This window comes from Diabrotica undecimpunctata, chromosome 1 (genome assembly GCF_040954645.1).
Source record: "Diabrotica undecimpunctata isolate CICGRU chromosome 1, icDiaUnde3, whole genome shotgun sequence".
In the NCBI taxonomy this organism is placed as follows: domain Eukaryota; kingdom Metazoa; phylum Arthropoda; class Insecta; order Coleoptera; family Chrysomelidae; genus Diabrotica; species Diabrotica undecimpunctata.
Genome location: NC_092803.1, coordinates 72,478,461 through 72,504,973, shown reverse-complemented (window position 1 = coordinate 72,504,973; position 26,513 = coordinate 72,478,461). Strand labels below are relative to the sequence as shown.

Below are 26,513 nucleotides of genomic sequence, written 5' to 3'. Positions count from 1 at the left end.
ATCGTTTTGAAAACGATTTCCGCGGGTGGAAATAGAAACGTCAAGGACAAACATAACATGTTATTTTTATTACAATTAATTGTGGTTTATGCAATAAAATCCATAAACACAGTAATTTAAGGTCAAATCTCATTTGACTGGCTGAGGCACTCTCTAAGAGCATAAATTATTGTTGAAAGTGTGAAATGTATGTAGGGGATGGAGCAAAATGCCCTCACTCCCAGAATTAAAGGGAAGTCACGACACGAATTAGTTCGTCACGACACGAAATAGTTCGTGTCGCGACGAAAACGTCGCTACTCTTTATACTAGCGCTGTATTAATTTTTTAACGTTAGTTGCTTCTTCACATTCGGAAAAGCAGTTAGACAGGGTTGGGTACTGTCACCAGCATTATTTAACATTTACTCTGAAAACATCTTTAGAGAAGCCTTGGAGGAATCAGAAGATAGTATTGCAGTAAATGGCCAACTTATAAGCAATATTAGATATGTAGACGATACCCTTTTACTGGCAGATAGTGCTCAGGAGCTCCAAAGGATGATGGATAATGTTCTAGAAACATGTAACAAATGCGGCCTAAAACTAAATTATAACAAGACAAAAATAATAATCATTAGTAAAGACACAAACAAAACGTCCAAATTACAATAAACGAATCACCGTTAGAAAAAGTGGAGAAAATATGTTATTGGGATCATAATTGTTGAAAAAGCCTAGTCCTAGTAAAATTGGCTTATTTACGACATTCTCAGCTTTTTTCTTAAACACTGGCTTTCATTTTACGATAGTTACTTTCGGTAGATCATCCTTGCAGAGTTTTAGCTGTTTTTCCATGTTTTCCTTTTCTTGCTTTACTTCTAGTTGAGTATTTTAGGGCCAATAGTCTTGCCACATATCTGAAACAGCGAAGTCTTAACTGTCTGACTAATATATCACTTCATATAAAACTCTTAAATTTATGTTGTATTATTTATTACTTTTGAATTACGTTCTTGAGATTTTACGATCTCCTTTAAATTAGGACACGATGGCGCGTTTTCACTAAAGCTCTATGATTTACTTAGCGGTTCAAGAACTTTATATTTACTTTTAAATATATTTTTTGGAACAGACGATATTCACTGTCATAAAGGGCTGTACTTGGTTAAAAACTGTACTGTATTTTGGGTATTGAAACTAAACCATATTTTATAACTATATAATGTATGTTTTATCCTATATATAGTTATTTTTTTCAGGTATCTGGTGCGTTGGCAGACCTTCTCTCGCACTACTCTTCTCTACTGGCGTCTCAAGGCGAATTATCAACGGCAATAGTTTACTTAGGAAACTCTACCAATGAAAAAGTATCTACATTACGCGATCGACTTCAAGTAGCTCTCGGAGTAAAGCAAGTTCTCGCCCAAGAACCTAGGCAACCGAATCGCAGAGGAAGTCATCGCACTTCTTTCTCCAGCTATCCCAACAATAGTTTCACAAGTACGACTCCGTTTCAACCACCACAAAGTAGTTTTGGGGCACCTGCTCAACCTGCACCTGTACCCGCACCTGTTCCAAGTCAGTTTTAATTTTTTTTATACAACTCCTGTGCTTTTGAATTGCTTTTTTTATAGCCACTAATGCTAATAATGAGCAATATATTAATGAAACGTGGATTGTAAAAAAAAATTTAATGAATCAATGAACAATTTAAATTTGGCACGTGAGGTATTGCAAAAACAAGGGTATTTAACCGAATTAGTAATTATTAGTTTCACACATTGGTTTCCGGACTCATTGGACTGCGATTATTGCTTTTTGTGCTAATACACCCAATTAATTTAGCTAGTTGCTTTCCTAATCGTTCCCTACATATTTTCCACATTTCTGCACTTATCCAATTTGTTTCAGGACTTTTATAGTTCCTTAAGTGTTGAATTGGGTCCATTATTCTTGTTCTGTTGGTCTGTTATGGGTATATTCGCGTTCTAATATTGTTTGGTCGGTTTCTTCCTCTTCATCATATCCATTTAACAGCGCATCTAAGAAACTTTTCCATTCGAAAATTACATGATTAATCTCACTTAGCTTAATACGCTAGGTATTCCTTCTTTTGATCTCATATAAGTACTCCTGCTCTGATAAACCTATTTTTCTTCCTTACTTCATGGTAGAAAGACTTGGATAAAACTAGTTTTACTCGAATACTTTCAGTATTATCCAAATTCGATGGTTTGATTTATCCGGGTTCGTCTAGATATATATATATATATATATATATATATATATATATATATATATATATATATATATATATATAGTACATTTTAGATTTGGGTATAAATAACACTATTACGTTTAAGTTTTATTTGCTTTCTTTTCTTTATTAAGAATCTACTACAGAATTATTGTCCAAAATAGGTAACTCATTGAGAACTTAATACAACTAGCAATAAAAATAATATTCATTTTTACTCCAAATTAGAAAAGGCTATTTATTTGAACAAGATAGTATAGGGTTAACCGGATAATTCCAGAATACAATGAAATATTCACAAATATGTAGCTTTATCCACTATGCTTGGATAATTCTAACTCTATCTGGGTAATTCTATTATTATCCGATATTCGCGATTTAACCGTAGCATATAAAGATTTGGAAATTTTTTTACGGAACGTAGGATTTTTAATACAATAACTCAGATCCCCGATTTGCTATTAACCAGTGTAAATTTCAATACAACGTCGCGTTGTTTTCTAATTAATTTCTTTGTTCGACTGAAGTCCCTCTCCCTTCGATATCCTACTACGGCTCCTTCGCAAACGATCATTGTCAAGTCAATCCACGCCACGATGCCGCCAGTGTAAGTGTAAACACGGAACACAGCTAGACTGCATGTCAATTCGCCAAAAATGTACATTTATAAATGTAGATATGGAGTTAAAAATATTATTTAACTAAAAAAAATGGTTGTTTTATTGCCAAAACGGCTTGAAAAAAGAGTAGATTTCTAAAAATAAAAAGGAATTTCAGAAATCAAGTAATAATAATACCACCCTTTTTAATTTGAAATTATAAACAACATTTGGAATAATAAATTTATTTAACAAAAAGAGAAATCAAACGATTTCTACCTAGCGAAACCGAATTCAAATTTTTTTTTTCAAATTTTTACCACTGTGTTTCCTAAAATTTGCGAATCAAACAGCTGGATAAATTACTCGGCAAGGGATTCCACATGCCGTTCATCCTGGTCAAAATTCGTAGTGAATTCAGTTTCTGGTACTCCAAACGAAGTAAGTAATAAAACATAATGACGGTATTAGATCTTTGTTTTGATACAGGGCAGCGACAACCGCTGATACGTATTTCGACCTCCTTAGGTCTCGTCAGAACGGTATAGTCACTGCTCTGAACCAAAACAAAAATCTCTCCCGTCCTAGACAATAGTTATTAACATAACTATATACGGACGTAACTACGCCATCTAAAAACAAAAAGAGAAATGAAACGATTTTTACCTAGCGAAACCGAATTCAAATTTTTACCACTGTGTTTCCTAAAATTTGCGAAACAAACAGCTGGATAAATTACTCGGCAAGGGAATCTAAAATTGCATTCCACATGAAGTTCATCCTGGTCAAAATTCGTAGTGAATTCAGTTTCTGGTACTCCAAACGAAGTAAGTAATAAAACATAATGACGGTATTAGATCTTTGTTTTGATACAGGGCAGCGACAACCGCTGATACGTATTTCGACCTCCTTAGGTCTCGTCAGAACGGTATAGTCACTGCTCTGAACCAAAACAAAAATCTCTCCCGTCCTAGACAATAGTTATTAAAATAACTATATACGGACGTAACTACGCCATCTAAAAACAAAAAGAGAAATCAAACGATTTCTACCTAGCGAAACCGAATTCAAATTTTTACCACTGCGTTTCCTAAAATTTGCGAAAATTTATTTAAGTTTAAATTTAATACTTCAAATAATACTTAAGGCTGTTTTATCGGTGCACCAAAATCTAGGGACAGTGTTTTCTCTGTTATTTACCGACAAAATGTCTCGAAATTTGGACACGGTATTCGAAATTATGTTGCCTTTAAACTGATGGTTTTACTTTTTTTATTTTTTTGAAACTTCTGTTGAAAAATTGGAATATACTGTTTAACGTTCTATTATAACCAAACTTTTTACGCCCATCACTCGAAAGAGTTTTTTTTTCTGTAATCGTTGATTTTTGTTTCACCTTTCTGTGTCCAGTAATAATCGAGAAAAGCGTGTTCCAACTTTAAAGAAAATGGCTAAAAAATACTGAAATCTAATAGTGAAACGTGTTACTCATCATCGGCGCTTAGTTTCAACGTTATCGCCTTCGTGACGTCAGATCTCATGAACGTACGGTCAATTAGTTCGTGTTAAAACTAATTTGAATGGAGAATAATGTATTTGTTGTCATTAAACTACCCGTCGACCGACGGCACTGAGTAAAGATGGTCTCGCGTAAGCAGTGTAGAAAAGTAAGTGATACGCCCATTTCAAATCGCAGTGTACTTGAACTGCTAAAACAGCCTTAATGAACAAAAACAAAATTAATGTTAATAAAACATTATTATTATCTGCACAAAAATACAGAATTACGAATATCCCAAATGGAGTTTGGGTAGTACGCTACTACAAACCGTAAAGAGAAGGCAATCCAGTGGAACACATAAATTAGTTATAAAACATCGCGACGTTATATTGAAGTTTACACTGGTTAATTGCAAATCAGGGAATCAGAGTTATTGTATTAAAAAGCCTATGTTCCGTAAAATAAATTCCAAATGTGTATATTTTGTTTTGTTTACAAGATTGTTTAAACTCATTCCCTGTTTTAAGCAGTACCAGATAGACATTATTTCGCTAAGATTTGTATATATATATATATATATATATATATATATATATATATATATATATTTATATATATATATATATATATATATATATATATATATATATATATATATGTATATATATATATGTATATATATGTATATATATATATGTATATATATATATGTATATATATGTATATATATATATTTATATATATTTATATATATATATATATATATATATATATATACATATATATATATATATATCTACGGCATTAAGTGAACTCCGCCCATGTTAAAATTCAGGTTCAATTGAGCTCCGTGGTCAAGTGGATACCGATATACGGAGCTCACTTGACAATTCCGTAATATTGGTTCAGTCGATTCATCAACATGTAGAGTTTAATAATTTATAAAAATTTTTTGGAGCCCGTAAATACCCCTGTATCATAAATGTATATCGCTTAGTTCACGTGTATATATTATAGGGGTCGTTCAGATCTTCTTCATTGTATATTTGAACCATACGTTTATCGGTTTAAGTAAGCTCTGAGAGTTTGGCAACTGTGCGATTATACCGTATGTTTTCAACATATACCCTGAACGGTTTATATGGGCTCCTTATTTTTATCTACTGTTTGTAGACAGTGGAATGTCATACGCATTACACTGTGTAACAGAGGATATTATATTACCTGGTATAACTAAGTACTAAAATGTAACTGGTTCTTTAAAAAACAGGTATGTAGATACAAAAGGATTTGGGCTTATTATTGAATGGAATGTTCGCTTGCATCGAAAATTTTATTTTTTCTGTATTTTTAAAGATGTTGTTTTTTTATTTAATATAATTTTATTAGTTCAATTAGTTCAAGAAATTTCGTAATATATTTTGTTTACGTGAGTATGTCTTTGTACATTTTATGTAAGCATCTGAATAATAAAAACTACTTTTATTTTATCCAATCTTCTGCGATATATTGTATAAAGCTTTTTTAATATTTTAGTTCTGGTCTTATTTGTGTACTACATATGATATCTTGATAGAAGGTTATCTCAAAATAAATATGGTTAAGTGCTACAATAGATATTTTTGTGTTAAAATTAATAGAAAGAATGGTTAATTTGTCTAACAAGGTATATTCGGCAGCAGAAGCATATAGTACAAGCGTCTATGTTTTAAGGGCGGAAGGACGTGCGCCTCATTTTTAGCTGACAAGCTTGCGAAGAATATTATTTCTGGTCCTCAATTTACCTTTTAGTTTTAAACAATAATCTGTGACTGACCCGGTGTAATACAAACTATTTTCAAGGAATTTATAGGAAGTCTACAGTTCAATGATTTTATGACAAGATTGGATGTTCAGTTTTGTGAAAACGTCTATGTCGAGGAAATTGAAGGAGCACCCACGAGTTTTTCAGGGGTTTTGGCTGAAAATTGATTCATAGTTTATTTTTATTGTGCAATAATAGGTGTCTCGTCTATATAATAGAAGTCCTAGTATCTACCGGTATGGATCGTTTGTTTGTGTAAATGTTATACAGTGTAGGTGCCTTTATGCTACCCCAAGCGAGACCGTTCTTCATCTGCTATTCTTAACATTGAGTGATACAAAAAATATTCTCTTGTGTAGGCATACGCAAATAATATAAGTGAGTGATCTAAGGGGATATCGTATAGTTTTTCGAGAAATATTTTGTAATTTAAGGTGTCGTAAGCGGCATTTGGATTGAAAAATACCACCCCTGATACCCGATATTTTTCGTACCCGTCTTTGATGTGTTGGGTAAGATTTAGCATTTGTAATGTACCTGATCTTCCCTATCTATAGCCACTTTTGTCTTTTAATTTGAGCTTTTCTTCAAATATCGGTGAAATCATATTAACGATCTTGTGCAAAAGTATTTTAAATAGCTGACAAAATAAAGATATTGGCCGATAGTTTTTGTGGTCGTTGGAGTTTTTGCCAGGTTTAAGCAAGGTAACAACTTTGGCTTGTCTCTAGATTTTGGGTGTTTCCATAATTTGAATACAGTTGTTCATCATCCGGATAAGCCATTGTGGTGTTTTTGGTCCAGATTTCGTAATAAGCTTTGTGCTCAGATCCTCAATGTCGGTAGTTGTATTATTTTTCATTAAATATGTAGATGGTGGATCCAAGCTCAACATCGTTGAAAGTTTCTCTGAAAGCTGACTGGTTTTGTCCTTTCTTACTTTGAGTTATTCTTTGCTTTTTTTCCAACAGAGATAGCATGTCTATATCTATAATGTGGTTTTCAGCGATAAGCTTTATTCCAAATACCCTACGTTAGGCCCTATATGTGTTTCCTGCACTAGAAATAAGTCAGATTCGTGTTTAGCGCATATGTCTGATAAGTTTAAGTAAAGTAAAATTTCTTGATCTCTAGATATACCCTTAACAGTTATAAACATTATGTTATTAGAATAGTTGGTCCTAAAAAGGACCAATTTGACAAAATCATATTAAAGGGGTGACTGAAGAATTAGCCGATTAATTATTTAATCATTACCCTGGGTATACCCGATTGTGGTGGTTTTCTTAGTACTTAAATTTTCGTAAAGGCTCGTTCTTTGAACCCCATAAGTAATGCCTAATATTTTACTTTTTATTGAAAATTTAAATTTTACATGCCGTGTATTACTTTTTGACGATATTTCGAATCAGATTTGTATAGTAATAATTTAAGGTATTAAAGAGCCTGTTTGTGGAAAATAAATAAGTTTGTGATATCGTTCGCAACTCATATATAGATAATAAAAAAATAAAAACAGTTAAAATAGGTGTAAAAAATTTCAACTTCATACATCGGTGCCATTGTTCAGGTGATGGGTTTATCACAGATATCAAAGGTTACATTTTAATTCAAGGTTCTATTTGCGTATTTTCAATATTAAAAGAGTAGGAAAAGACACGTTTATGCTTTTTTTTTAAATCTATTCTATTTTCTTTCTAGAGTTCCGTCTTTTTTGAACGACCTGTGGTCTTTTTTCAATTGGACACTTGTCCAAGGCTATGACAAATACTTTGTCCTCTGCTATTCTAAATTAATATGACTGATTCATTATTTTCTCTAAACATTCTGTCCTCTGCTATTCTACATTAATATGACTGATTCATTTTCTCTTTCTTGCAGCTATTTTAATGTTTATCCTGTGTATCTTTTTCTACTTCTTCTTCTTCTTCTTCTTTTTATATAGCCATGACTCTGTCTGTTTTTCAATGTGCCTCCAGTAAGTTGCCGTTCCATGGTTTTCGTGGTCTTCCTACTGATCGTCTTCCTATTGGGTAACCGTCTCTTGCCGTGTCTACTACTCTATTTGTTGTCATTTGGCTTATATGATCGTTCCATTCTACTCTTCTATTTCTTAACCAGTTCTTGATGTTCTTCACCTTGCATCTACATCGTATATCTGTACTTCTAGCTCTGTCCCATAGTGTCTTACCATCAATTTTTCTAAGTGTTTATATCTCTGTTGTTTCTAACATCCTTTTTGTCCTGTTTATGCCAGGTCTTGTTTCTGCTGCGTATGTCATTATTGTAAATTTTGTAAATTCTGCCTTTGGTTTCTTTCCTGATATTTTTATTTCTTCATATTGTTTCATTTAGGCAGCCTGCGGCTCTGTTTGCTCTATTCAGTGGATCTTCCACTTAAGTTTCGAGCTTTCCGTAGCTAGATAATGTGATACCTAGATATTTAAACTTCATCACTTGTTCTATTATCTGACCTTCCAGCTCCAATTAACATATTAGTAAACTTGCTGTTGTAACCATGCATTTTGTCTCTTTTGAGGAAATTAACATGTTAAATTTTCTGGCGGTTATATGAAATTGGTGTAGCATACGTTGTAAATCATCTTTACTTTGAAAGAATAGTACTGCGTCGTCTGTATAGCAGATTATTTTAATTTGTTTTTCTCCCATTTGGTATCCTCTTTTATTTCTTACTTTTTATTATTTCATCCATAATCCGGTTGAACAATAGAGGACTCAGGAAATCTCCCTGTCTTATCCCATTACCAGCTTCAATAGGGTCGGTTAGTTCTTCTTCTACTTTTACTTTTATTGTGTTGTTTTGGTATATTTTATATTTTCGATTGTTTTGATTATTCAATGAAATTGATATTAATTTGATAGTTTCCATTTTATTAGTACTGATGGTATATAACTAGCATCTGTTGGTACTATATATCAATTTGAACATGTGGAAGTAAGAGCACTCTCTTGTTAGTAATTTCAGTGTAAATTATGACGAAACCAGAAATAACCCATAATATTATCCCACACCTCAAAGGTCTGCCTCGCTGTATCTGGGAGACGCAATAATTCGCTTTTGATAGATATAAACAAAAACCCACTAAGACGAACACAACATAAATCAAAAAAATCCGTCAACCTGTCAATAGGGACAAACAATATTAGATCGATGGCTACGGATGAATAAGTACATGAACTGAAAGAAGAATTAACAACTATAAAATGAGATATCATAGGCCTATCAGAAACTCGACGAAAAGAAGAAACCCGAATACAGCCTATGTCATACTTAAAATAAGAAGAACATTAATTAAAATTATCTAGGTATATGCCCCCACGACAACTTATGATGACGGAAGATATCGAACTATTTTATGAAGATATATCAAAGACTATGGAAGAACATAAAAATCGTCTTATACTAGTAATTGGAGATTTCAATGCCAAACTGGGTAGAAAACTAAACAATGAAGAAACTAAAATAGGAGATTTCGGCTATGGTCAGAGAAATGATAGAGGTGCTACTTTGATGAACTACCTAGAAGAAAAGCATCTATACGCAATGAACTCCTTTTACAAAAAGAAGCCCCAACGAAAGTGGACATGGGTCAGCCCTAATGGATCCACAAAAAATGAGATCGACTACATACTGTCCACGGAACGATATATCATTAAAGATGTAACAGTTCTTAACAGATTCACAACAGGTAGCGATCACTGGATGGTCAGAGCAAAAATTAGTGTTGACAATAACTATGAAATGAAAAGAAAAATAATTAAAAACTAGGATCTAGTAGATAGAAACAAACTAGGGCAATATAAAGAGATATACAAAGACCTATTAAAAGAACAACTTACTTAAAAATTAGACAGTGATGACAAAGATATAGATGAAATAGACAACATACTTACAGCAACGATGATTACATCAGGAAAAGAAATAGCAAAAAAGGATCTAAAAAAGAACAATTATATATCAACAGAAACAAAGAAGCTTATGGATAAAAGAAGGAAGCTATAGAATATGTAGAAACCAATAAAACAATAAGCAGAATAATAAGAAAAAATAAGAGAAAAGAACAAGAAATAAAAATAGAAAAAGTAATACAAAACAACAAAAATATGAAATGCTTAAGACCGAAATTAGGTAAGTGTGAAATAAACAAAAAAAAAGATGAAAACGGACTAGAAACAAACGTTAAAGATGACATTATAAATATTATCCACCATTTCTACTCAGAACTATATAAAACAAAAAAGAAACCACCAGAAACAATTAAAAACCAACTTAAGGCTAAAGTAAAAAATGTCAACTCAGAGCTACAGCCAGAAATAAGCAAATCAGAAATAAAGAAGGCATTGAAAGAAATGAAAAACAACAAATCGCCAGTAAAAGATGGAATAACTGCAGATATGCTGAAATATGGTGGAAAAGTGGTAATTAACAATCTACATTCCGTTTTTAACAAGATATTAAAAGAAAAAAGAATCCCAAACAACTGGAAGGAATCCGTAACCATTATCCTACACAAGAAAGGGGATAAAGCAGATATAAAAAACTACCGTCCTATAACACTCCTCAATGTAATGTATAAACTCCTAACAAAAATTTTAACCAATAGATTGACGACAAAATTCGATGGATACCAGTCAAAAGAACAAGCTGGTTTTAGAAAGGGATTCAGCACAAGTGACCATTTACTAAGTATGAAAATACTTATAGAACGAGCAAATGAATAATGAAAAACGAATAAGAAAATGAATTGACCACAGATATACGGAACTAATAGCCAATATATATAAGGAAGCCAAAACAACAATTAAAGTATATGAATAAACAAAATCAATACAAATAAATAGAGGCGTGAGACAGGGTGACACAATATCACCGAAACTTTTCAATCAGGCTCTGGAAGATATTTTTAAAAGATCAGAATGGGAAGAAAAAGGTATAAAAATTTATGGACAACGCTTGAACCATCTAATATACGCTGATGACATCGCATTGATAACAGATAAATGAGAATAATTATTTGAAATGATGAAAGAACTGGACGTAGAAGCTGGAAAGATAGGCCTTAATATGAATTACAGCAAGACCAAAATTATAACAAATACAGACGAAAACATCACAATGAGGATCGGACAAGATAAAGTAGAACAAGTTCAGGATTATATATATCTGGGTCAAACTATAAAACGTAACAAAGAAAACCAAACAGCAGAGATAAAAAGACGAGTTAGACTGGCATGGGCGGCATTTGGCAAACTAAGCTACATTCTTAAAAACAAAAGATATCCACAGCATCTTAAGACCAAAGTATACAATCAATGCGTACTCCCTGTTCTAACTTATGGTTCCCAAACGTGGACATTTACAAAAGTAAACATGGACATAACCATAAAAACCCAAATAGCAATGGAAAGACAAATGTTGCACATAAGACTAATAGATAAAAAGGGAAACGAGTGGATAAGAGAGAAAACAAAAGTGAGGGATGTTAGATAAGAAGTTGCAAAATTGAAATGGAGATTTGCCGGTCACAATATAAGACAAAAAAAAACCGATGAAACAAAATTCTTATAAGTTTGAGACCGTGGGAATATAAACGAAGCAGAGGAAGGCCCCAAATGAGATGGGCAGATGATATCAAGAAGCACGTGGGCTCTAGGTAGATGACTATACTGACAGACAGAGAAGAATGGAAAAGGATTGGGAAGGCCTATGTCCAAAGATGGACCGAAAAAGGCTAATTAGATAGAGATAGATTCTTGTGATCTTAGTATTTCCGTTGATTGAATAGTATAGGGTATCCAATATTTTAATTAACGGTATGTCAGAGTTTTATTAATTTTTATATATATTTGCAAAATGAAGAAGAAAGTTCAGTACAGGCAGTTAAACAACTGATCTGTCAATTTAGAAGTAAGAGCAAGTACCAACTTGCTGAAAAGCATACCATACACAAAAGGGATAATAAAATGTACTGCACAAACTATAGCGATATAAGCTATATATAAGCTATATATCTATTAATTATTAGGATATACAGTATTTTTTCTAATACACCTGGAACGATTGAGTGAATAGGTGAACTATCAAATAGGAGACTATTAGTGTGGAATTAGAAAAACTAATAAATCGTTGATCAATTATTCACTATTAGGCAGTTAATGAGAAATGTTGGGAATACAAAAAAAAAAAAACATTAAACTAGTTATTTATAGATTTTAAACAAACACTGATATAATCATAAGAATAGAACTATGAAATACCATGGCAGAACTAGGCTTACCTAATAAACTAATTTAACAAGGAGTAATCTACAAGTAAAGTATCTTACTGTCGACTTATTTTCAAATGTACTGCAAAGAGCTCTAAAAAATGTGAACGAATTATTAACAGCTGTTTTGAAAACTAAATATTATGAGACGAATTGGGGATATTATATTACACAAACTAAACCGCTTGCCTACAAAAAATATTAGGAAAATATGATACGACGGAAAAGACTAATGACTTTACAGCTAATTGCCACATAAGTATCAATGTAACTATAGCTCACAAAATGGGTTCAATTACATTGCAATTTTTAAATTTTTCGTGATAAAATGAAGTGATTCATTGTTGTTTTGAAAAGGTAGTTATAGTTTACCGTATTTTTTCATAGTGGTCATAGTTTTTGATTGTAGTATAGCTTATGTGTTTATAATAACTAGCACATAGAAAATAATAAAATTTTGTACCCTGTGCTTTATGTTTATTATCCTTTATTGTATTGGAACATCTAGAAGTATAGTAATACATTTTAATTGTTGAACAAAAGAGAAAATAAAAACACTTTTTGTGGTGTGCCACTTAACCATACACAAAATCGTACACAAATAGTCAAATGGTAGTAAAAGTTTCCGATATAGGCCGCCATACGGCAAAGGCATCGCCGCGGTCGATGTCTATACTATGAAATCTTTTTCAGATAGTCTTCGGATCAGATTTTTTCAAAACATTAAATTACATCTTTTTGTCTTTCTTTATTTAGGCTAACCGCTACTGTTTTTTTTTTCTTCAGCGTTTCTTCTTAAATTACATTAATGTTATATTTACAATTCTTTCTGGAACGAGCTATAATTTTTCTCAAATAACCATTTTGTGTGGTTTAGTCACCTTACGGTTTAGCGTGCTTTGGCTCTTTAAAGTCCCTTTTAATATTAATATCGTTTGAGAAATTTTTCCCAGATGACTAAATAAATTTCTTTAACATACAAGAGAGAGGACGTAGAGTAGGGCATAACGTAACTTAGATGTTGAATGAAAACTGCAAATTGCTGCTTAGATTGACAAATACCACTCCTCATACCTAATATCTTTTGTACCCATCTTTGCTGTGTTGGGCAAGATTTAGTATTGGTGACGTACATGATCTTTCCTGTCTATATCAACTTTTGTCTTTTAATTTGAGTTTTTCTTCTGTTTTACCTCTTGAGAAGTATTTTGTAAAGCTGACAAAATAAATATATTGACCGATAGCTTTTGTGGTCGTTGGAGTTTTTGCCAGGTTTAAGCAAGGCAACAACTTTGTCTTTGCTTTGTTTGTCTGAAGACTTTGGATATCAGTAACTGTTGTATTTTTGGTCCAAATTTTATAATAAGCTTTGTGCTCAGATCTTCAGTCAGTGCCGTACTATTCTTCATTATATACGTAGATAGTGGATCCAAGCTCAACATCGTTAAAAGGTTCCTTCAGCTGACTAATTTTGTCCTCTCTCATTTTAAGTTTTTCTTTGCTTCTTTGCCGGCAGAGATAGCACTTTTACATTTATTATGTGATTTTCAGCGATCAGCTTAATACCAAATACACTATTTTTTGCCTTCTATGTATTTTCTGCACTAGAAATACGTCACATTTGTGCTAAGCGCATATGTCTGATAAGGTTAAGTAAAGTAAAGTGTCTTTATCTTTAGATATGTCCTTAATATTTATAGACATTATTAGAATAATTGATCCTAAAAAGGACCGATTTGACAAAACTGATTACGGTGGTCTTATTTGTACTCAAATTTTCGTAAAGGCTTTTCTTTTGAACCCCATAAGAAATGACTAATTAACTTTTCATTAAAAATAATTTTACACACTGTTACTTTTCGACGATATTTCGAATCAGATTTGTATAGTAATAAGTATAGTTAATATGAAGTCTCTTTGTGAAAAGTAAATGAGTTTGTAATATCGGTCACAACTCATATATGAATGATAAGGACATAAACGGTTAAAATAAGTGCACAGAATTTTAACTAAATATATCGGCGCCATTGTTTAGGAGATGGATTTATCCCAGAGATTAAAGGTTAAATGTATATTCCAGGTTCTATCTACGTATTTTCATTACTAAAAAAGTATATTTAAAATAAAGGCCTTAAGATATATTTAGATTCTATGGAAATTAGAATCTATGGAAATTAGCAAATTAAAAAATACAGACATAATTATTCTGAATGACAAAATTGAGACAAACCGTTGCCTCAAGTATTGTTTATATTGTAAAGGTTATCGTCATAGTATAGTCAGAACGCAACAAGGTTCTATTGGCTTTTCTGCTTTTTGTCTCCTCATTCCTATTGAAAACTTAGCCACGTAAATAACGTTTTAAAAATATGTATTAATATTTCTTTAGTGCCTTTCCTAAGATAACTTTTTTTAAGCCTACTTCGTTTGACTACATGTAATGGATTTGATAGTTCCCAACAGATAAGTATTGATTGTAGGTTGGATAGCAGTTGGTTGTACAGGCATGTGTTGATAAATATGATGGGTCGGTAGGTAGTTCCATTATTCCTAAATCTGACCATATGTTACCTCCCCTGTTGATTCGTGGACGTCCTAAGGGCATTTTTTCTCTCGGGGCATTCTCCCAGTTTAACTTGGCAATGCAGTTATTAGAAAGCCTTTGGATGTAGCCAGCGTAACTTTGGCGTTGAGATTTAGTCTCTTGTATGACGTTGCTATCTTTATATATCTGTTAGACCTTGGCATTAGTTCCGGTTCGGTATTGGTTAGTATTCGGACCTTTGTAAGTTGGAAAATAATTCTGATGGCTTTTCTAGTAATCCTGATCTAATTAATACCTAAGTTTTACTTACATTGTTTTGTCAGCGTTCTCGTCACATTTAAGTCAATAGCACTGGTTTAATCACTGTTTTATATATCCTGATTTTAGGGATTTGTATTAGACTTCTGGATTTAAAAGTGTTATGTGGGTTATATTTACATCAGTTAGCTACCTGAATATTCCATTTTATTTCTTATGTGACAGCGTTATCTACGATACCTAAAACGCTGCAATCTTTCAAAATTATATGGGTTTATTGTTACGTTATGCCCTACCCTACGTCCTCTCTCTTGTATGTTAAAGAAATTTATTTAGTTTTCTCATTACTTAATATCAGACCGTTTTTTGCTGCTAATAGCATTATTTTGTAGCATTCTAATATTTAATCTATGAATTAAATCCGGATAGCAAATAGATATTTTTCACTTTCTCGGAGAAATAATATTCTAACATACAAAATCCTATTAAATTGCCAAAACCTTTCTTGCATATTATATTTACTTATGAGGGACAGCAGCAATATCAGTACCATAATAAGGCGTATAGTCCTGGACTGGCTAATCGTTGGATAATTGAAAGCATGAGTGTAGCAGTTATAATGTTTTCGGAACTGCTACCTGGTATCGGGGAGCAGAGATATCAGTACCAAGTTAGTGCATATAGGAATTGTTGCTTGAACTTTATTATTATTAAACAGCACTATATTTCCTAGTAAAATCCTCATGACTTTACAGTAAGACAAATTTTCGAACGTTGGTTATGGAAACATCATGTACATACCACCGGATTCCCTAGATCGACATTCAGCAAAATTCTTTTAATAATGATGCGGGAGTAAAAATATAAATATCTGGGAGCTTACATCAACAAAGAATTAGATTCAGACTAAGAAATCAGGGTACGAATAGAAATGGCAAGGGCAGCGTTCTTAAAATTCAAGCAATTGTTCTGTGACAAAAATCTTAATACTGCGCTGAGACTGAGGTTTGTTGAATGTTACGTCTGGTCTCAACTATTGTACGGAGTAGAAATATGGACGGTAAAAGCGCAAATAGTTGGGAAGCTTCAAGCCTTTGAATTTTAGATATACCGGAGAATGTTGAGAATTCCATGGACTGCCAGGGTCACCAATGAGGAAGTGCTGAGAAGGATGGGTCGAGACAAAAAATTGTTGAGAACAATAAAAGTACGCAGGACTGCATACCTGGAACACATACTAAGGAATATAAAGTCTTCTGCAGACCATCATGCAGGGTAGAGTCGATGGCAAAAGGGGAATAGGTAGAAAGAGGAAGTCATGGCTGCGAAATATTCGTGACTGGACAAAGATGACTGTAGACGAATTATTCCACGTTGCAAAAGACAGAGATACTTTTAGAAATGTGGTCGCCAACCTCCGTTAATGGGGACGGCATAGGAAGAAAAATAATGATACGCTAAACAAAAAAAACAGAGATGAAGATAGGCGCCAAGAAACTCTGTGTTATAAAACAGTTGAATAAAATACAGATTCTCGATTCAAATATTTAAAAATTTAATGAAGAGCTTACCAAAATAGAAATAACGTCTATTTAAAATGCAATTCATTAATGGCTCTCAAGGTACAAAGCAGTCCTAGCATCTGCTAATGATATTGATCTTATAAGAAACTCTCTCCGCAAACGACATCTTCAACAAAGTGAAGAGAGCACGAAAAATGTTTTACTTAAAATCAACAAAATAAAAACCAAATACAAGCGAATCAACAGAAGAAAGCAATTCAAGACAAAGCATAATTCACTTAAGACCTATTTTAATACATGAATGCGAATCAATGACTAAAACAAATAAGGAAGAACTCCGAATATTTGAAAGAAAAATAATAAGAAAACTTTTTTAACCTCATTATCATATTGCTACAAATCCGTATAGAATAAGAACACATACTAAATAAAGAAAGCTCTTATAAATATATTGTTTAGGAAAATAAATCGCTTAAGGTAGATCGGACACATGCATAGACGCCAAGATGTCAAACTTGGTTAAAAAACGTAAACTAATTTTTGAAACCAAATTGAGTATTTTGCTTTAATCTGTGCCTTCTAAGAATTGCAAGGAAAAATAGACGTTGATAAAACTGTTATTAGAGACATGGGGAATCTAAAAATTGCATTCCATAACATATCTCCTCAACTAAGCAAAAATCCTTAACGAATTGGTTTCTAGTACTCGTACAGAGTATATCGGAATAAAAGGAAAAAGACAGTTAAGCAAGAAGAAAAGTGCAAGCATTTACGTTTTAAGGGTGAAAGGATGTGCGCCCCATTTTTAGCTGACAAGCTTGCGGAGCATACTATTTCTGGTCCTTAGTTTGCCTTTTAGTTTTAAACAAGATTCTGTGATTGACAACGTGCGATATAAACTATCTACAAGGTATTTATAGGAAATTCAGAGTTCAAGGATTTCATCACACTATTGGATGTTCAGTTTTGTGAAAGCGCCTGTGTTGGGAAAATTGAAGGAGCGTTCCTAAGATTTTCGGGGTTTGGCTTAAGTATCTACTGGTATCTGTTGATCATTTGTTTAAATGTAATACAGTGTAGGTGCCATTACGCTACGGCAAGCGAGACCGTTTGTCTGCGTTCTCCATATTACCATTGAATGATACGAAAAATCTTCTGTTCTGTAGATATACGCGGATAAAACGATGTTTACAGTTTGTCATACAGTTTTTGCAGAAATGTCCTCTAATTTAATGTGTCGTAGGCGGCATTTAGATTGACAAATACCACCCCTGATACCTGATATCTTTTGTACCCGTTGTTGCTTTTTGCAACAACGGGTACGTTATTACGTACGTTATAAGTATTACGAATAAAAATAAATAAGCAAGAAGAATATAAGTGAACCATATTTAAAATAAGTGACAGAAAAAAGAATATTATATATACATTTACTTCTAAATTAAAAATAAAATACTCGTATGCCTGATCACGAAAGATACAAAATTTACAAGTGACAAAGTATTTTTTAAAACAACCGAACATATTATATGTAATAATTGTAATAGATATGAGGCTATAATCAAATTACCATAAAGTCTCCGAAATATTTTATCTGAGTAATGATTCACTACTGATTGCTACGTTACGTTATACGATACATTTATAGTTAAAGCGAAATTAGGTGTTATGCCTACTTATTATTTTAGTATCTGTTACAAGTTACATACTAAAGTATTATAGTAAGATATTGAATTCCCTACATTTAAAAATTGAAATATTGAAATTAGACAGTAAAAAATTGTAATTTTAAGATTGATTTACAAATTATTATAATTTAAATTTTACTACTTTATGAAACAAATATTGTACATCATAAAACGTAGCAATCGAAACATAGGAACGTACATTTATATAATAAATTTTTCAGTGTCAATGCATTAAAAAAATACTAATACATAAAAATTGCCTTTTCCAAGCTTATAACAGACACTAACTTAAGTTTAAAAATAATTAAAGCAAGTAATATAAATTACCACCATAAAATATTTAACTACATTAACCAAGTATTTGTGAAATTTCAGAATGAATAAATTGATTGATATTTAAATAAATTTCAAGTTCCAAAACGTACCTGCTATAAAATTTAAAAATCTACGACTAATCAAATTATTGGCAACATCGGAGGAGTTTAGTTGTGTACGGGGAAGAATACATACGGATCCCAAAAGTGTTTTACTCTATTACGGAGTTCATTTAATCCTACGTGTTGGTCGGAATCTACATAAAGCGCTACCCAGATAATAATATACACGGTGTATATTCTCCTGGAGTTAGTATAATACCGTTTTAGTACGGGGCCCACATTAACCGCTAGATCTATATATATATATATATATATATATATATATATATATATATATATATATATATATATATATATATATATTGTTACAGTCATTTTTTAAGGTAATTCCTTCTTGCATAAAGGACTGTAAGGTCTCTTAGTTGGTTCTATATGCTGTCTTATGTAATTTCTTTGTTAAATGTTATTAACTGATTTTTAGATCTCAAATATTTGTATTAATTTTTCTTTTTCTTTTTTTTCCAGGTTACAACAACAACTTTAACACAGGATTGCCTAATCCAACAATAAATAGTCAGCCATGGCAAGCACAACCCACGCAGTCTTTCCCTCAACCACCAAAAGCGTTTTCTCCAGCCCCTCAAGCGCCACCTTCCCATCCGCCTAGACCTACCAGTGTTGGGTCCAACCAAGGTGAGTAGTTAGTTTATTGTTAAGTGTGATGTCGGTTCTTGATTTTAAGTTGGTTAAACTAGTTGCTGGTCCTTCCGTTTTTTGTGTATCCACCACTTTTATATGTTACATCTTTTTCCATGATGATATTAGATTTTGATCTGATGTGATCAAGGAATCTCATGTAAAGTAAATTATATAGTGAGTCTGAAACAGAACTGTCTTAATAGTAACGATGACGACAACGACCTATAAATGTAAATACATTTTTCTTAATTTCAAATCAAAATCCTATTCTTTTTCTACCATACGTTGATTTGTTATTTATTTTCTCTTTAAGGGTAAATTTTCAGTCCTTGAAAGGTTTATTTATAATCAAAATTTGTGCAAGACAATCTGCAAGACCCAAACCAATTATTTTCCCAAGGTCACTCTGGTTATATGTATTAATGTTACCTTTATATAGTAATATACCTATTCTACCTTCGTGTCATTTACTTTTATTGTTATTGTTGGTACCAAATGATTAATTGTTTCAGATTTTTGTAGGTTAAATATTATATATTTAAATACTTTCCTTTTTTGTAGGTGGCTCAGGCTTACCATCGAGAAAATACCTACTAGACCCATCGGTGTCTTCAAATCCCTACGGCTCCCCAAACCATCCAACCTCAACTTATTACTTCCAGCAGAATAACGCCTTCCAGTCTAACCCCTACGCACCGCCATCCGTAAATTCGTCGCAACTTCCACCACTCAACAACTCATCGATGCTAAATCAAGCCGAAGTTCCTTCTAATTCCAGTTTCAATCTAACACCATTGATACCTGCCCAACCGAGCTACGGAGGATCTAGTCTACCACCTCCACCTACAGAAATCGCGCAACAAGCGACTCCAACAACCTATAGGCCTAATGCACCATCAGGATGGAACGATCCACCTCCTCCCCTTCACAAGCCTTTGAAACAACAAGTAAGTTAAAGATTTTATAATTAAAATCTTCATTATACATTTACTTCTACTATAGTTTAATATGTATACATAAATAATGTGGAAATTAAAAATACTGATAAAAATTTATTTCCTCGGAGTAAAATGTAACAGTACATATAAAAATTACTTATTTTATTTGGTAATTCTTCAAATCATTTAATTTAAGCTTACATCTATTTAAGCCGTGCATATTCCATTGGTTGGTTGGAAATTTCATCTCAGTTTCAGTATGAAATAGAAGTTTTAATATAAAAAATCTGTAATGAAATTAACTCATAAAATTGAAATTAATATCTCATCGAGACATTCCTTAATCATGGCCTATAAGGTGATGGTCGTGCCTTCATACCGTAATTATGTTATTTTACTTATATGTCACAGCTACTATAGTTTTCAGGAAAGCACAGGACCTCTCCCATCTTTACCTTTACTCTCTTATAGGCAAATTATTTTTAGACTTACTGTCTGTTTTTTAATGTGCCTCCAGTAAGTTGTTGTTCCATCGTTTTCGTGGTCTTCCTACTGATCGTCTTCCTATTATGGAACTGTCTCTTGTCTTTACTACTCTATTTTTTGTCATTCGGCTTATATGAGCGTTCCATTCTACTGTTCTATTTCTTACCCAGTCCTTGATGTTCTCCACCTTGTATCTACGTCGTATATCTGTACTTCTAGCTTTGTCCCATAGTGTTTTATTATCAATTTTTCATAGTGTTTTCATCTCTGCTGTTTCTAACGTCCTTTTTGTCCCCTCTGTGTCAGGTCGTGTTTCTGTCGCGTATATCATTATGGATCTGATGACTGTTTTGTTAATTCTGTCTTTCATTTCTTTCCCGATATTTTTATTTCTCCATATTGTTTCATTCAGACAGCCTGTGGCTCTATTTGCTCTATTTACTTGCTCTTCCACTTTAGTTTCGAGCTTAGATAATGTGATGCCTATATATTTAAACTCCATCACTTGTTCTATTATCTGACCTTCCAACTCCAATTTACATCTTAGTAAATTTGGTGTTATAACCATGCATTTTTTCTTTTTTGGGGAAATTAACATCTTAAATTTTCTGGTGCTTATATTAAATTGGTGCAGCATACGTTGTAAATCAGCTTCACTGTGAGAGAGTTGTATTGCGTCGTCTACATAGCAGATTATTATTTTATGCTGTTTGTCTCCGTTTGTAATCCTTTTTGATTTCTTACTTTTTTTATTGTTTCATCCATAATCAGGTTTAACAATAGAAGACTCAGGAAATCTCCCTGTATTATCTCATTGCCAGCTTCAATTTACTATTGTTTTGATAGATATTTTCGATCGTTTTGATATTCCTAAAGGTATCTCTCTTGCGTACAATAAGTGGATAACATCCTTTAATTTGACTCGGTCAAATGCCTTCTTAAGGTCTATGAAACAGATATGCCGGTTTGATGTATTCTAATAATTTCTCTTGCACTTGCTTCATTATAAATATAGCATGATGTGCATGATCTTCCCGACCTAAAACCTTGTTGTTCTTCTGCTAGTGTTTTTATTCAGTTTATTTGTTGTGACATACTTTGGTTGTGAATTTTAGTGTTGTGTTTGTTGTGTAATCAATTAATTCCCCTGTAATCTCAAAAAGGGAGACAAAACGGACCCTGCTTCCGGGTCAGTTTTGTCTCCCTTTTTGAAGAGCGGTATTAGGAGTTCGTTCGGTATTCTGTCCTCTCCTGGTGATTTTCTGTTTTTTAATTCCCTTAATTCTTAGTTTACCTCTTCCTCCTCAATATTTATTTCTTCGTTTGCCGTCACCTCTGGTGTTGGAAACACCTCTATGTTTCCTTCTGAATGTGTTTCGTTTTTATTAGTTCGTTTATCTCTTTTGTTTGGCCTCTGATCATTCTCCATATTTCTTTCAGTGTTCCCTTTTTATTTGTCTAGCTGAAGCATTTGTTTCATTTCTGATTCGTTCATAGTGGTTGTATGCCTGTTGTGTTTGTTGTGTTCTGTATTCTAAAAGGGCTTTCTTCTTTTCTTCACATTTTGTCTTCACTTCCTCTCTAAACCATGGGGTTTTCTTTTTTGATATGTTAGTGTTTGTTACTTTATTTTCTCTAAGCGATTCTGTTGATGCGTAATTACGTTATTTTTGAGTTTTTCGCAGCTTTCCTCGATTTTATCGTTTTCTAATATTTCATTCCCAACAATCTTCTCTGATATTCTTTTTCTGTATAAGTATTTCGTGGATTCCGTATTTAGTCCTTCAACTCTGATTTTTTGTTTGTGTTTGCCGCTCTCTTGGGTTTGAAGTATTTGATGATGATTCTTATTTTACATAATAATAGGGTATGGTCGCTACATACATCTGCTGGGTTGAGGCATCTTGCGTCGATTATTTTTTTTTTTCGTTTTTAACATTCTTGTTATGTTTTTGCTTAATTCCGGGTATTACTTGATTGCCTATTCAAGCGCTAAAATCCCCCAATATTATCATCTTCCCTCTGACTTGATCTACTACCTGTTGCAATTCGTCGTAAAACGTTTCCATTGTTGAGACTTTTTGTTTTCTGGGCCGTATACTCCGATTGTGTTCAGGTCTTCCTTCTGCATTCTTATCTTTGCTGTTACAATCCTTTCTGATATGTATTTACTCTTTTTGATGTGATTTTGGTACCTATAGTGTATTAGTAAGGCTATACCTAGTTTGGCGCTGTTTTCTTGTGCTACTCCATTGTAGATTAGTATGTATTCACCTTATTTTGATTATCCTTTTCCTTTCTTTTTTGTTTCCTGTGCAAATGTCTGTTTGTTTCTCTTTCAACACTTAGATTATTTCTTGGTTCCTTGAGTTGAGCGACCTGATATTCCATGTAGTAAATCTCATCTGGGTTTTGGATATTTTTCGCTTGTCTTTATTTTTTGTCATGGTCATCTTCATAGTATCAATCCTGTTCTGTGGCTGCACATTGCTTCTTTGAGCAATATTCGTTTTTACGTGAATTCGTGAATTGAGGGCTACTCAATTCACCCCGCAATTAACACAGGCAGTGTTTTAATCATCTTAAGTAAGTATACTCATTTACATCATCTAAGTTGACAAACGACCATTTGAATTTCTATGTTGTCAACCTTATTTGACATACGCCAAATTATTTTTAATTATGTAATTATTAAAAAAACATTAAATATATTAAAGGTAAATAGAACACTTTTGATGAATTAAAAACGTTACACTATATTTTTCCTCGACCTTTATTATTATTTTTTCACCCACAGTCGATGGTCACTACCTACTGAAAAATATATTCAACAACTTACGTCTGTATCTATTTCTTTTATTTGGTCTAAATTTATTTCTATTACAGTACATTACTGTTTTTTAACAGAGTAATAATTATGAACATTTGTTTATAGTTATTACTCTCTACACGCATAAAGATAGTTTACAGTTCATCATACTCTTCATCGTACTCTTTCTCTCCAAATACTTTCTCTGTCTGCTCTCTGCACCGACAAGAAAAACTTCGAGTCATTCCTAGTCTTGACGAGTAATACTCTATTACTATTTTTAAATATATCGGTGGAACATAAAAATATGGGATACTTTCTGAAAATATTGAATTTGAAAAATGGTTAAGGATTATAGTATTCTTATAGAATATTACAAACGATATTCCTATTTTTATTCAGAACAGCAGTCCAAATGTAATGGAGAATGAAATAATGAGCGCTAGACATGCTGGAGTGAAATTATGGCGAAAGGTAGAAGTATACTTTGTCAGTTTTGGTGTTCATAATTTTTAGTGCTTGTGCTTGTGCCAAACATAAATGTCAAACATAAGAGTCCTTATCTACCCAATTTCATCAAGACTGATTTGACATTCAGTGTTTTACATTTTTATTGCACTTGTTGATTAGACAATAACCAGTTTAAATGACTACTGAGTGTCTAAGTTTGAGATTTAATTAACAATTTAAATATAGTTAAGTTTAAATAAGTTATCAAATTTGGGTGATTTCTCCAAGAAATTGGAATTATCCGCTAAATATACATAACATCTTTATTATGTTACAAATTATTTTGTAAGATGGTAACACAGTGTGTTCAATTTGTAAAATATTTCGGTTTTCTAAAACGTAAATAGTAAATCGTTCGTAAATAAGCCATTTTCTAGATTATCCTCATCATCATCTTTGGCTCGACAATCCTCTGTGGATCCTATGTGGACATAAAATTAAATATAAAATAATATAAAATCGAATCGCATCGAATCGAATTGAATTAAATTAAATTGAAAACTATCGCTCTGTGCGTAGACGATAAAAATGCTCTATGCTTCTCCTCCTCGGTCACTCCCGGAGTGCCACATCCCGTTTTTATTTTAAAAGTGTCTATTGAATTACTAATAATTTTTTTTCAAATTTTCGTAGAGTACTATAATATACATTATATATATATATATATATATATATATATATATATATATATATATATATATATATATATATATATATATATCTTCTTTCTTTTTAACTGTCCAAATTGAAGTCTTACTTACAAAATAACATAAACAATCTCTGAATATTATATTCTCTTCATGTGATCTCTTATTGCTTATATTGTGTTTACTACCTTAATCCCATTTTCTGTAACTCGTATTATATTTTTCGATCTTTATACTCAATAGGAAGTGAAATTTTACACGATTTATTGAAATGAAAGTATGTAATGGATTATTATTTGATTTCAGCCAAAACCTGAACCGAGTGTCGTTGATCCTATCACCCATCCGTTATATGGAGAAGCACCAGCTCAATCCATGCCGATACCCACAAATGGATACAGTGCAGACATGAATCCTCCAATAGCACAACCCTATAATCCATCTTTCTACCCACAGGTAAGTTTTGATATTTATGTTTCTAAAGGAAAAAATGCAAAACAAAAAATGAAATACTGTTTGAAATTACCTGTAGAGTATTAAATTATCATAATCAAATGTAAGGGGGTGTCGAGTGAATCTTTCTTTTTAGAGAGTTATTAATGTATTTACCGTATGGTAATTTAAGATCTTAGAAACATGTTGGAAACAAGATAGATAGCAACAGCACTTGATATAGATCAGTAGAGGAGATAAGGATAAGTTTATGTCCAAAAATGGGTAGGATAAGGCACGATATATAGATGACATTTAGATACATTTAGAAATATAAAATAAGAGATAGGTATCAATATTTTGATAATGAGTCTTTCCATGTTTCCTGTGTCTCATCTCATAACATGTCAGTAATTGTTTCCAATTTTTCGTAGAATTCCTCGACGTTGCTGTACTGTACTGGTTGGTGCATAAACTTGTGTGATATTGAGTTTATTTGGTTTGCCTTCCAGTTTCAAGAGAACTATCCTATCGCTCACAGCTTTAAATTCGACGACAGACTTTTGTAATCCTGGCGAGACTAGAATGACAACGCCTGTATATTTCTGGGTCTCACTGCCAAAGAAGTAAACATAGTTGCCAGTATGTGTTCTAAAATGGCCCTCTCTTAACCAATGCGTTTCAGCTAGTCCAGAGATTTCAATGTTATACTTTGCCAGCTTATAATTGACAGCCTACATGTGATTGTCTTTAGCCCTTGTACGCTCCATATACCGACATTAATTAATTTTCTGAGTTTTAATTTCTGTGGACCAGTAGCTGAATCTCGCTGAATTTCGCACTCCTTGACCGGGACTCAAGGTAGCGACGGTCGTCACCCGGACTGCGTGACAACATCTGAGGCATTCTTCTAGACATCACGCATTTCTTTCTTGGGAATGATAATGCAACGAATTCCCCTGTCCAATGAATTGCATCGTAGTGGATTTTATGAATTTTTTTAGTTTTTAGATTAGCTGTTTAATATACCTATTAAATTCTGAATATGTCTTTAAGTTCTGACATTGTTTAATTCAAGACATAACTAAAAGAACGAATATATATTTATGGCATTTCAGAATTTCGGAGTCATAAACATTGTTATTTGTAATTAATTTCCTGACAATACTGCA

At 32.6% G+C, this 26,513-nt stretch overlaps 1 protein-coding gene across 5 annotated transcripts in view; it reads left to right on the top strand.

Moving 5' to 3' along the window:
* The window catches only part of Sec31 (COPII coat complex component secretory 31), a 357,018-nt gene that overhangs the window by 310,750 nt on the left and 19,755 nt on the right, over positions 1-26,513 (top strand). For 4 of the 5 annotated variants that reach the window (XM_072544308.1, XM_072544310.1, XM_072544303.1 and 1 more), the window contains 5 exons: positions 1,241-1,559; positions 19,346-19,513; positions 20,081-20,466; positions 24,155-24,226; positions 25,216-25,365. In XM_072544308.1, coding sequence (XP_072400409.1) covers positions 1,241-1,559; positions 19,346-19,513; positions 20,081-20,466; positions 24,155-24,226; positions 25,216-25,365 — 1,095 coding nt within the window. The remainder of the gene's footprint in view (positions 1-1,240; positions 1,560-19,345; positions 19,514-20,080; positions 20,467-24,154; positions 24,227-25,215; positions 25,366-26,513) is intronic. The other variant, XM_072544312.1, reaches the window with a different exon arrangement.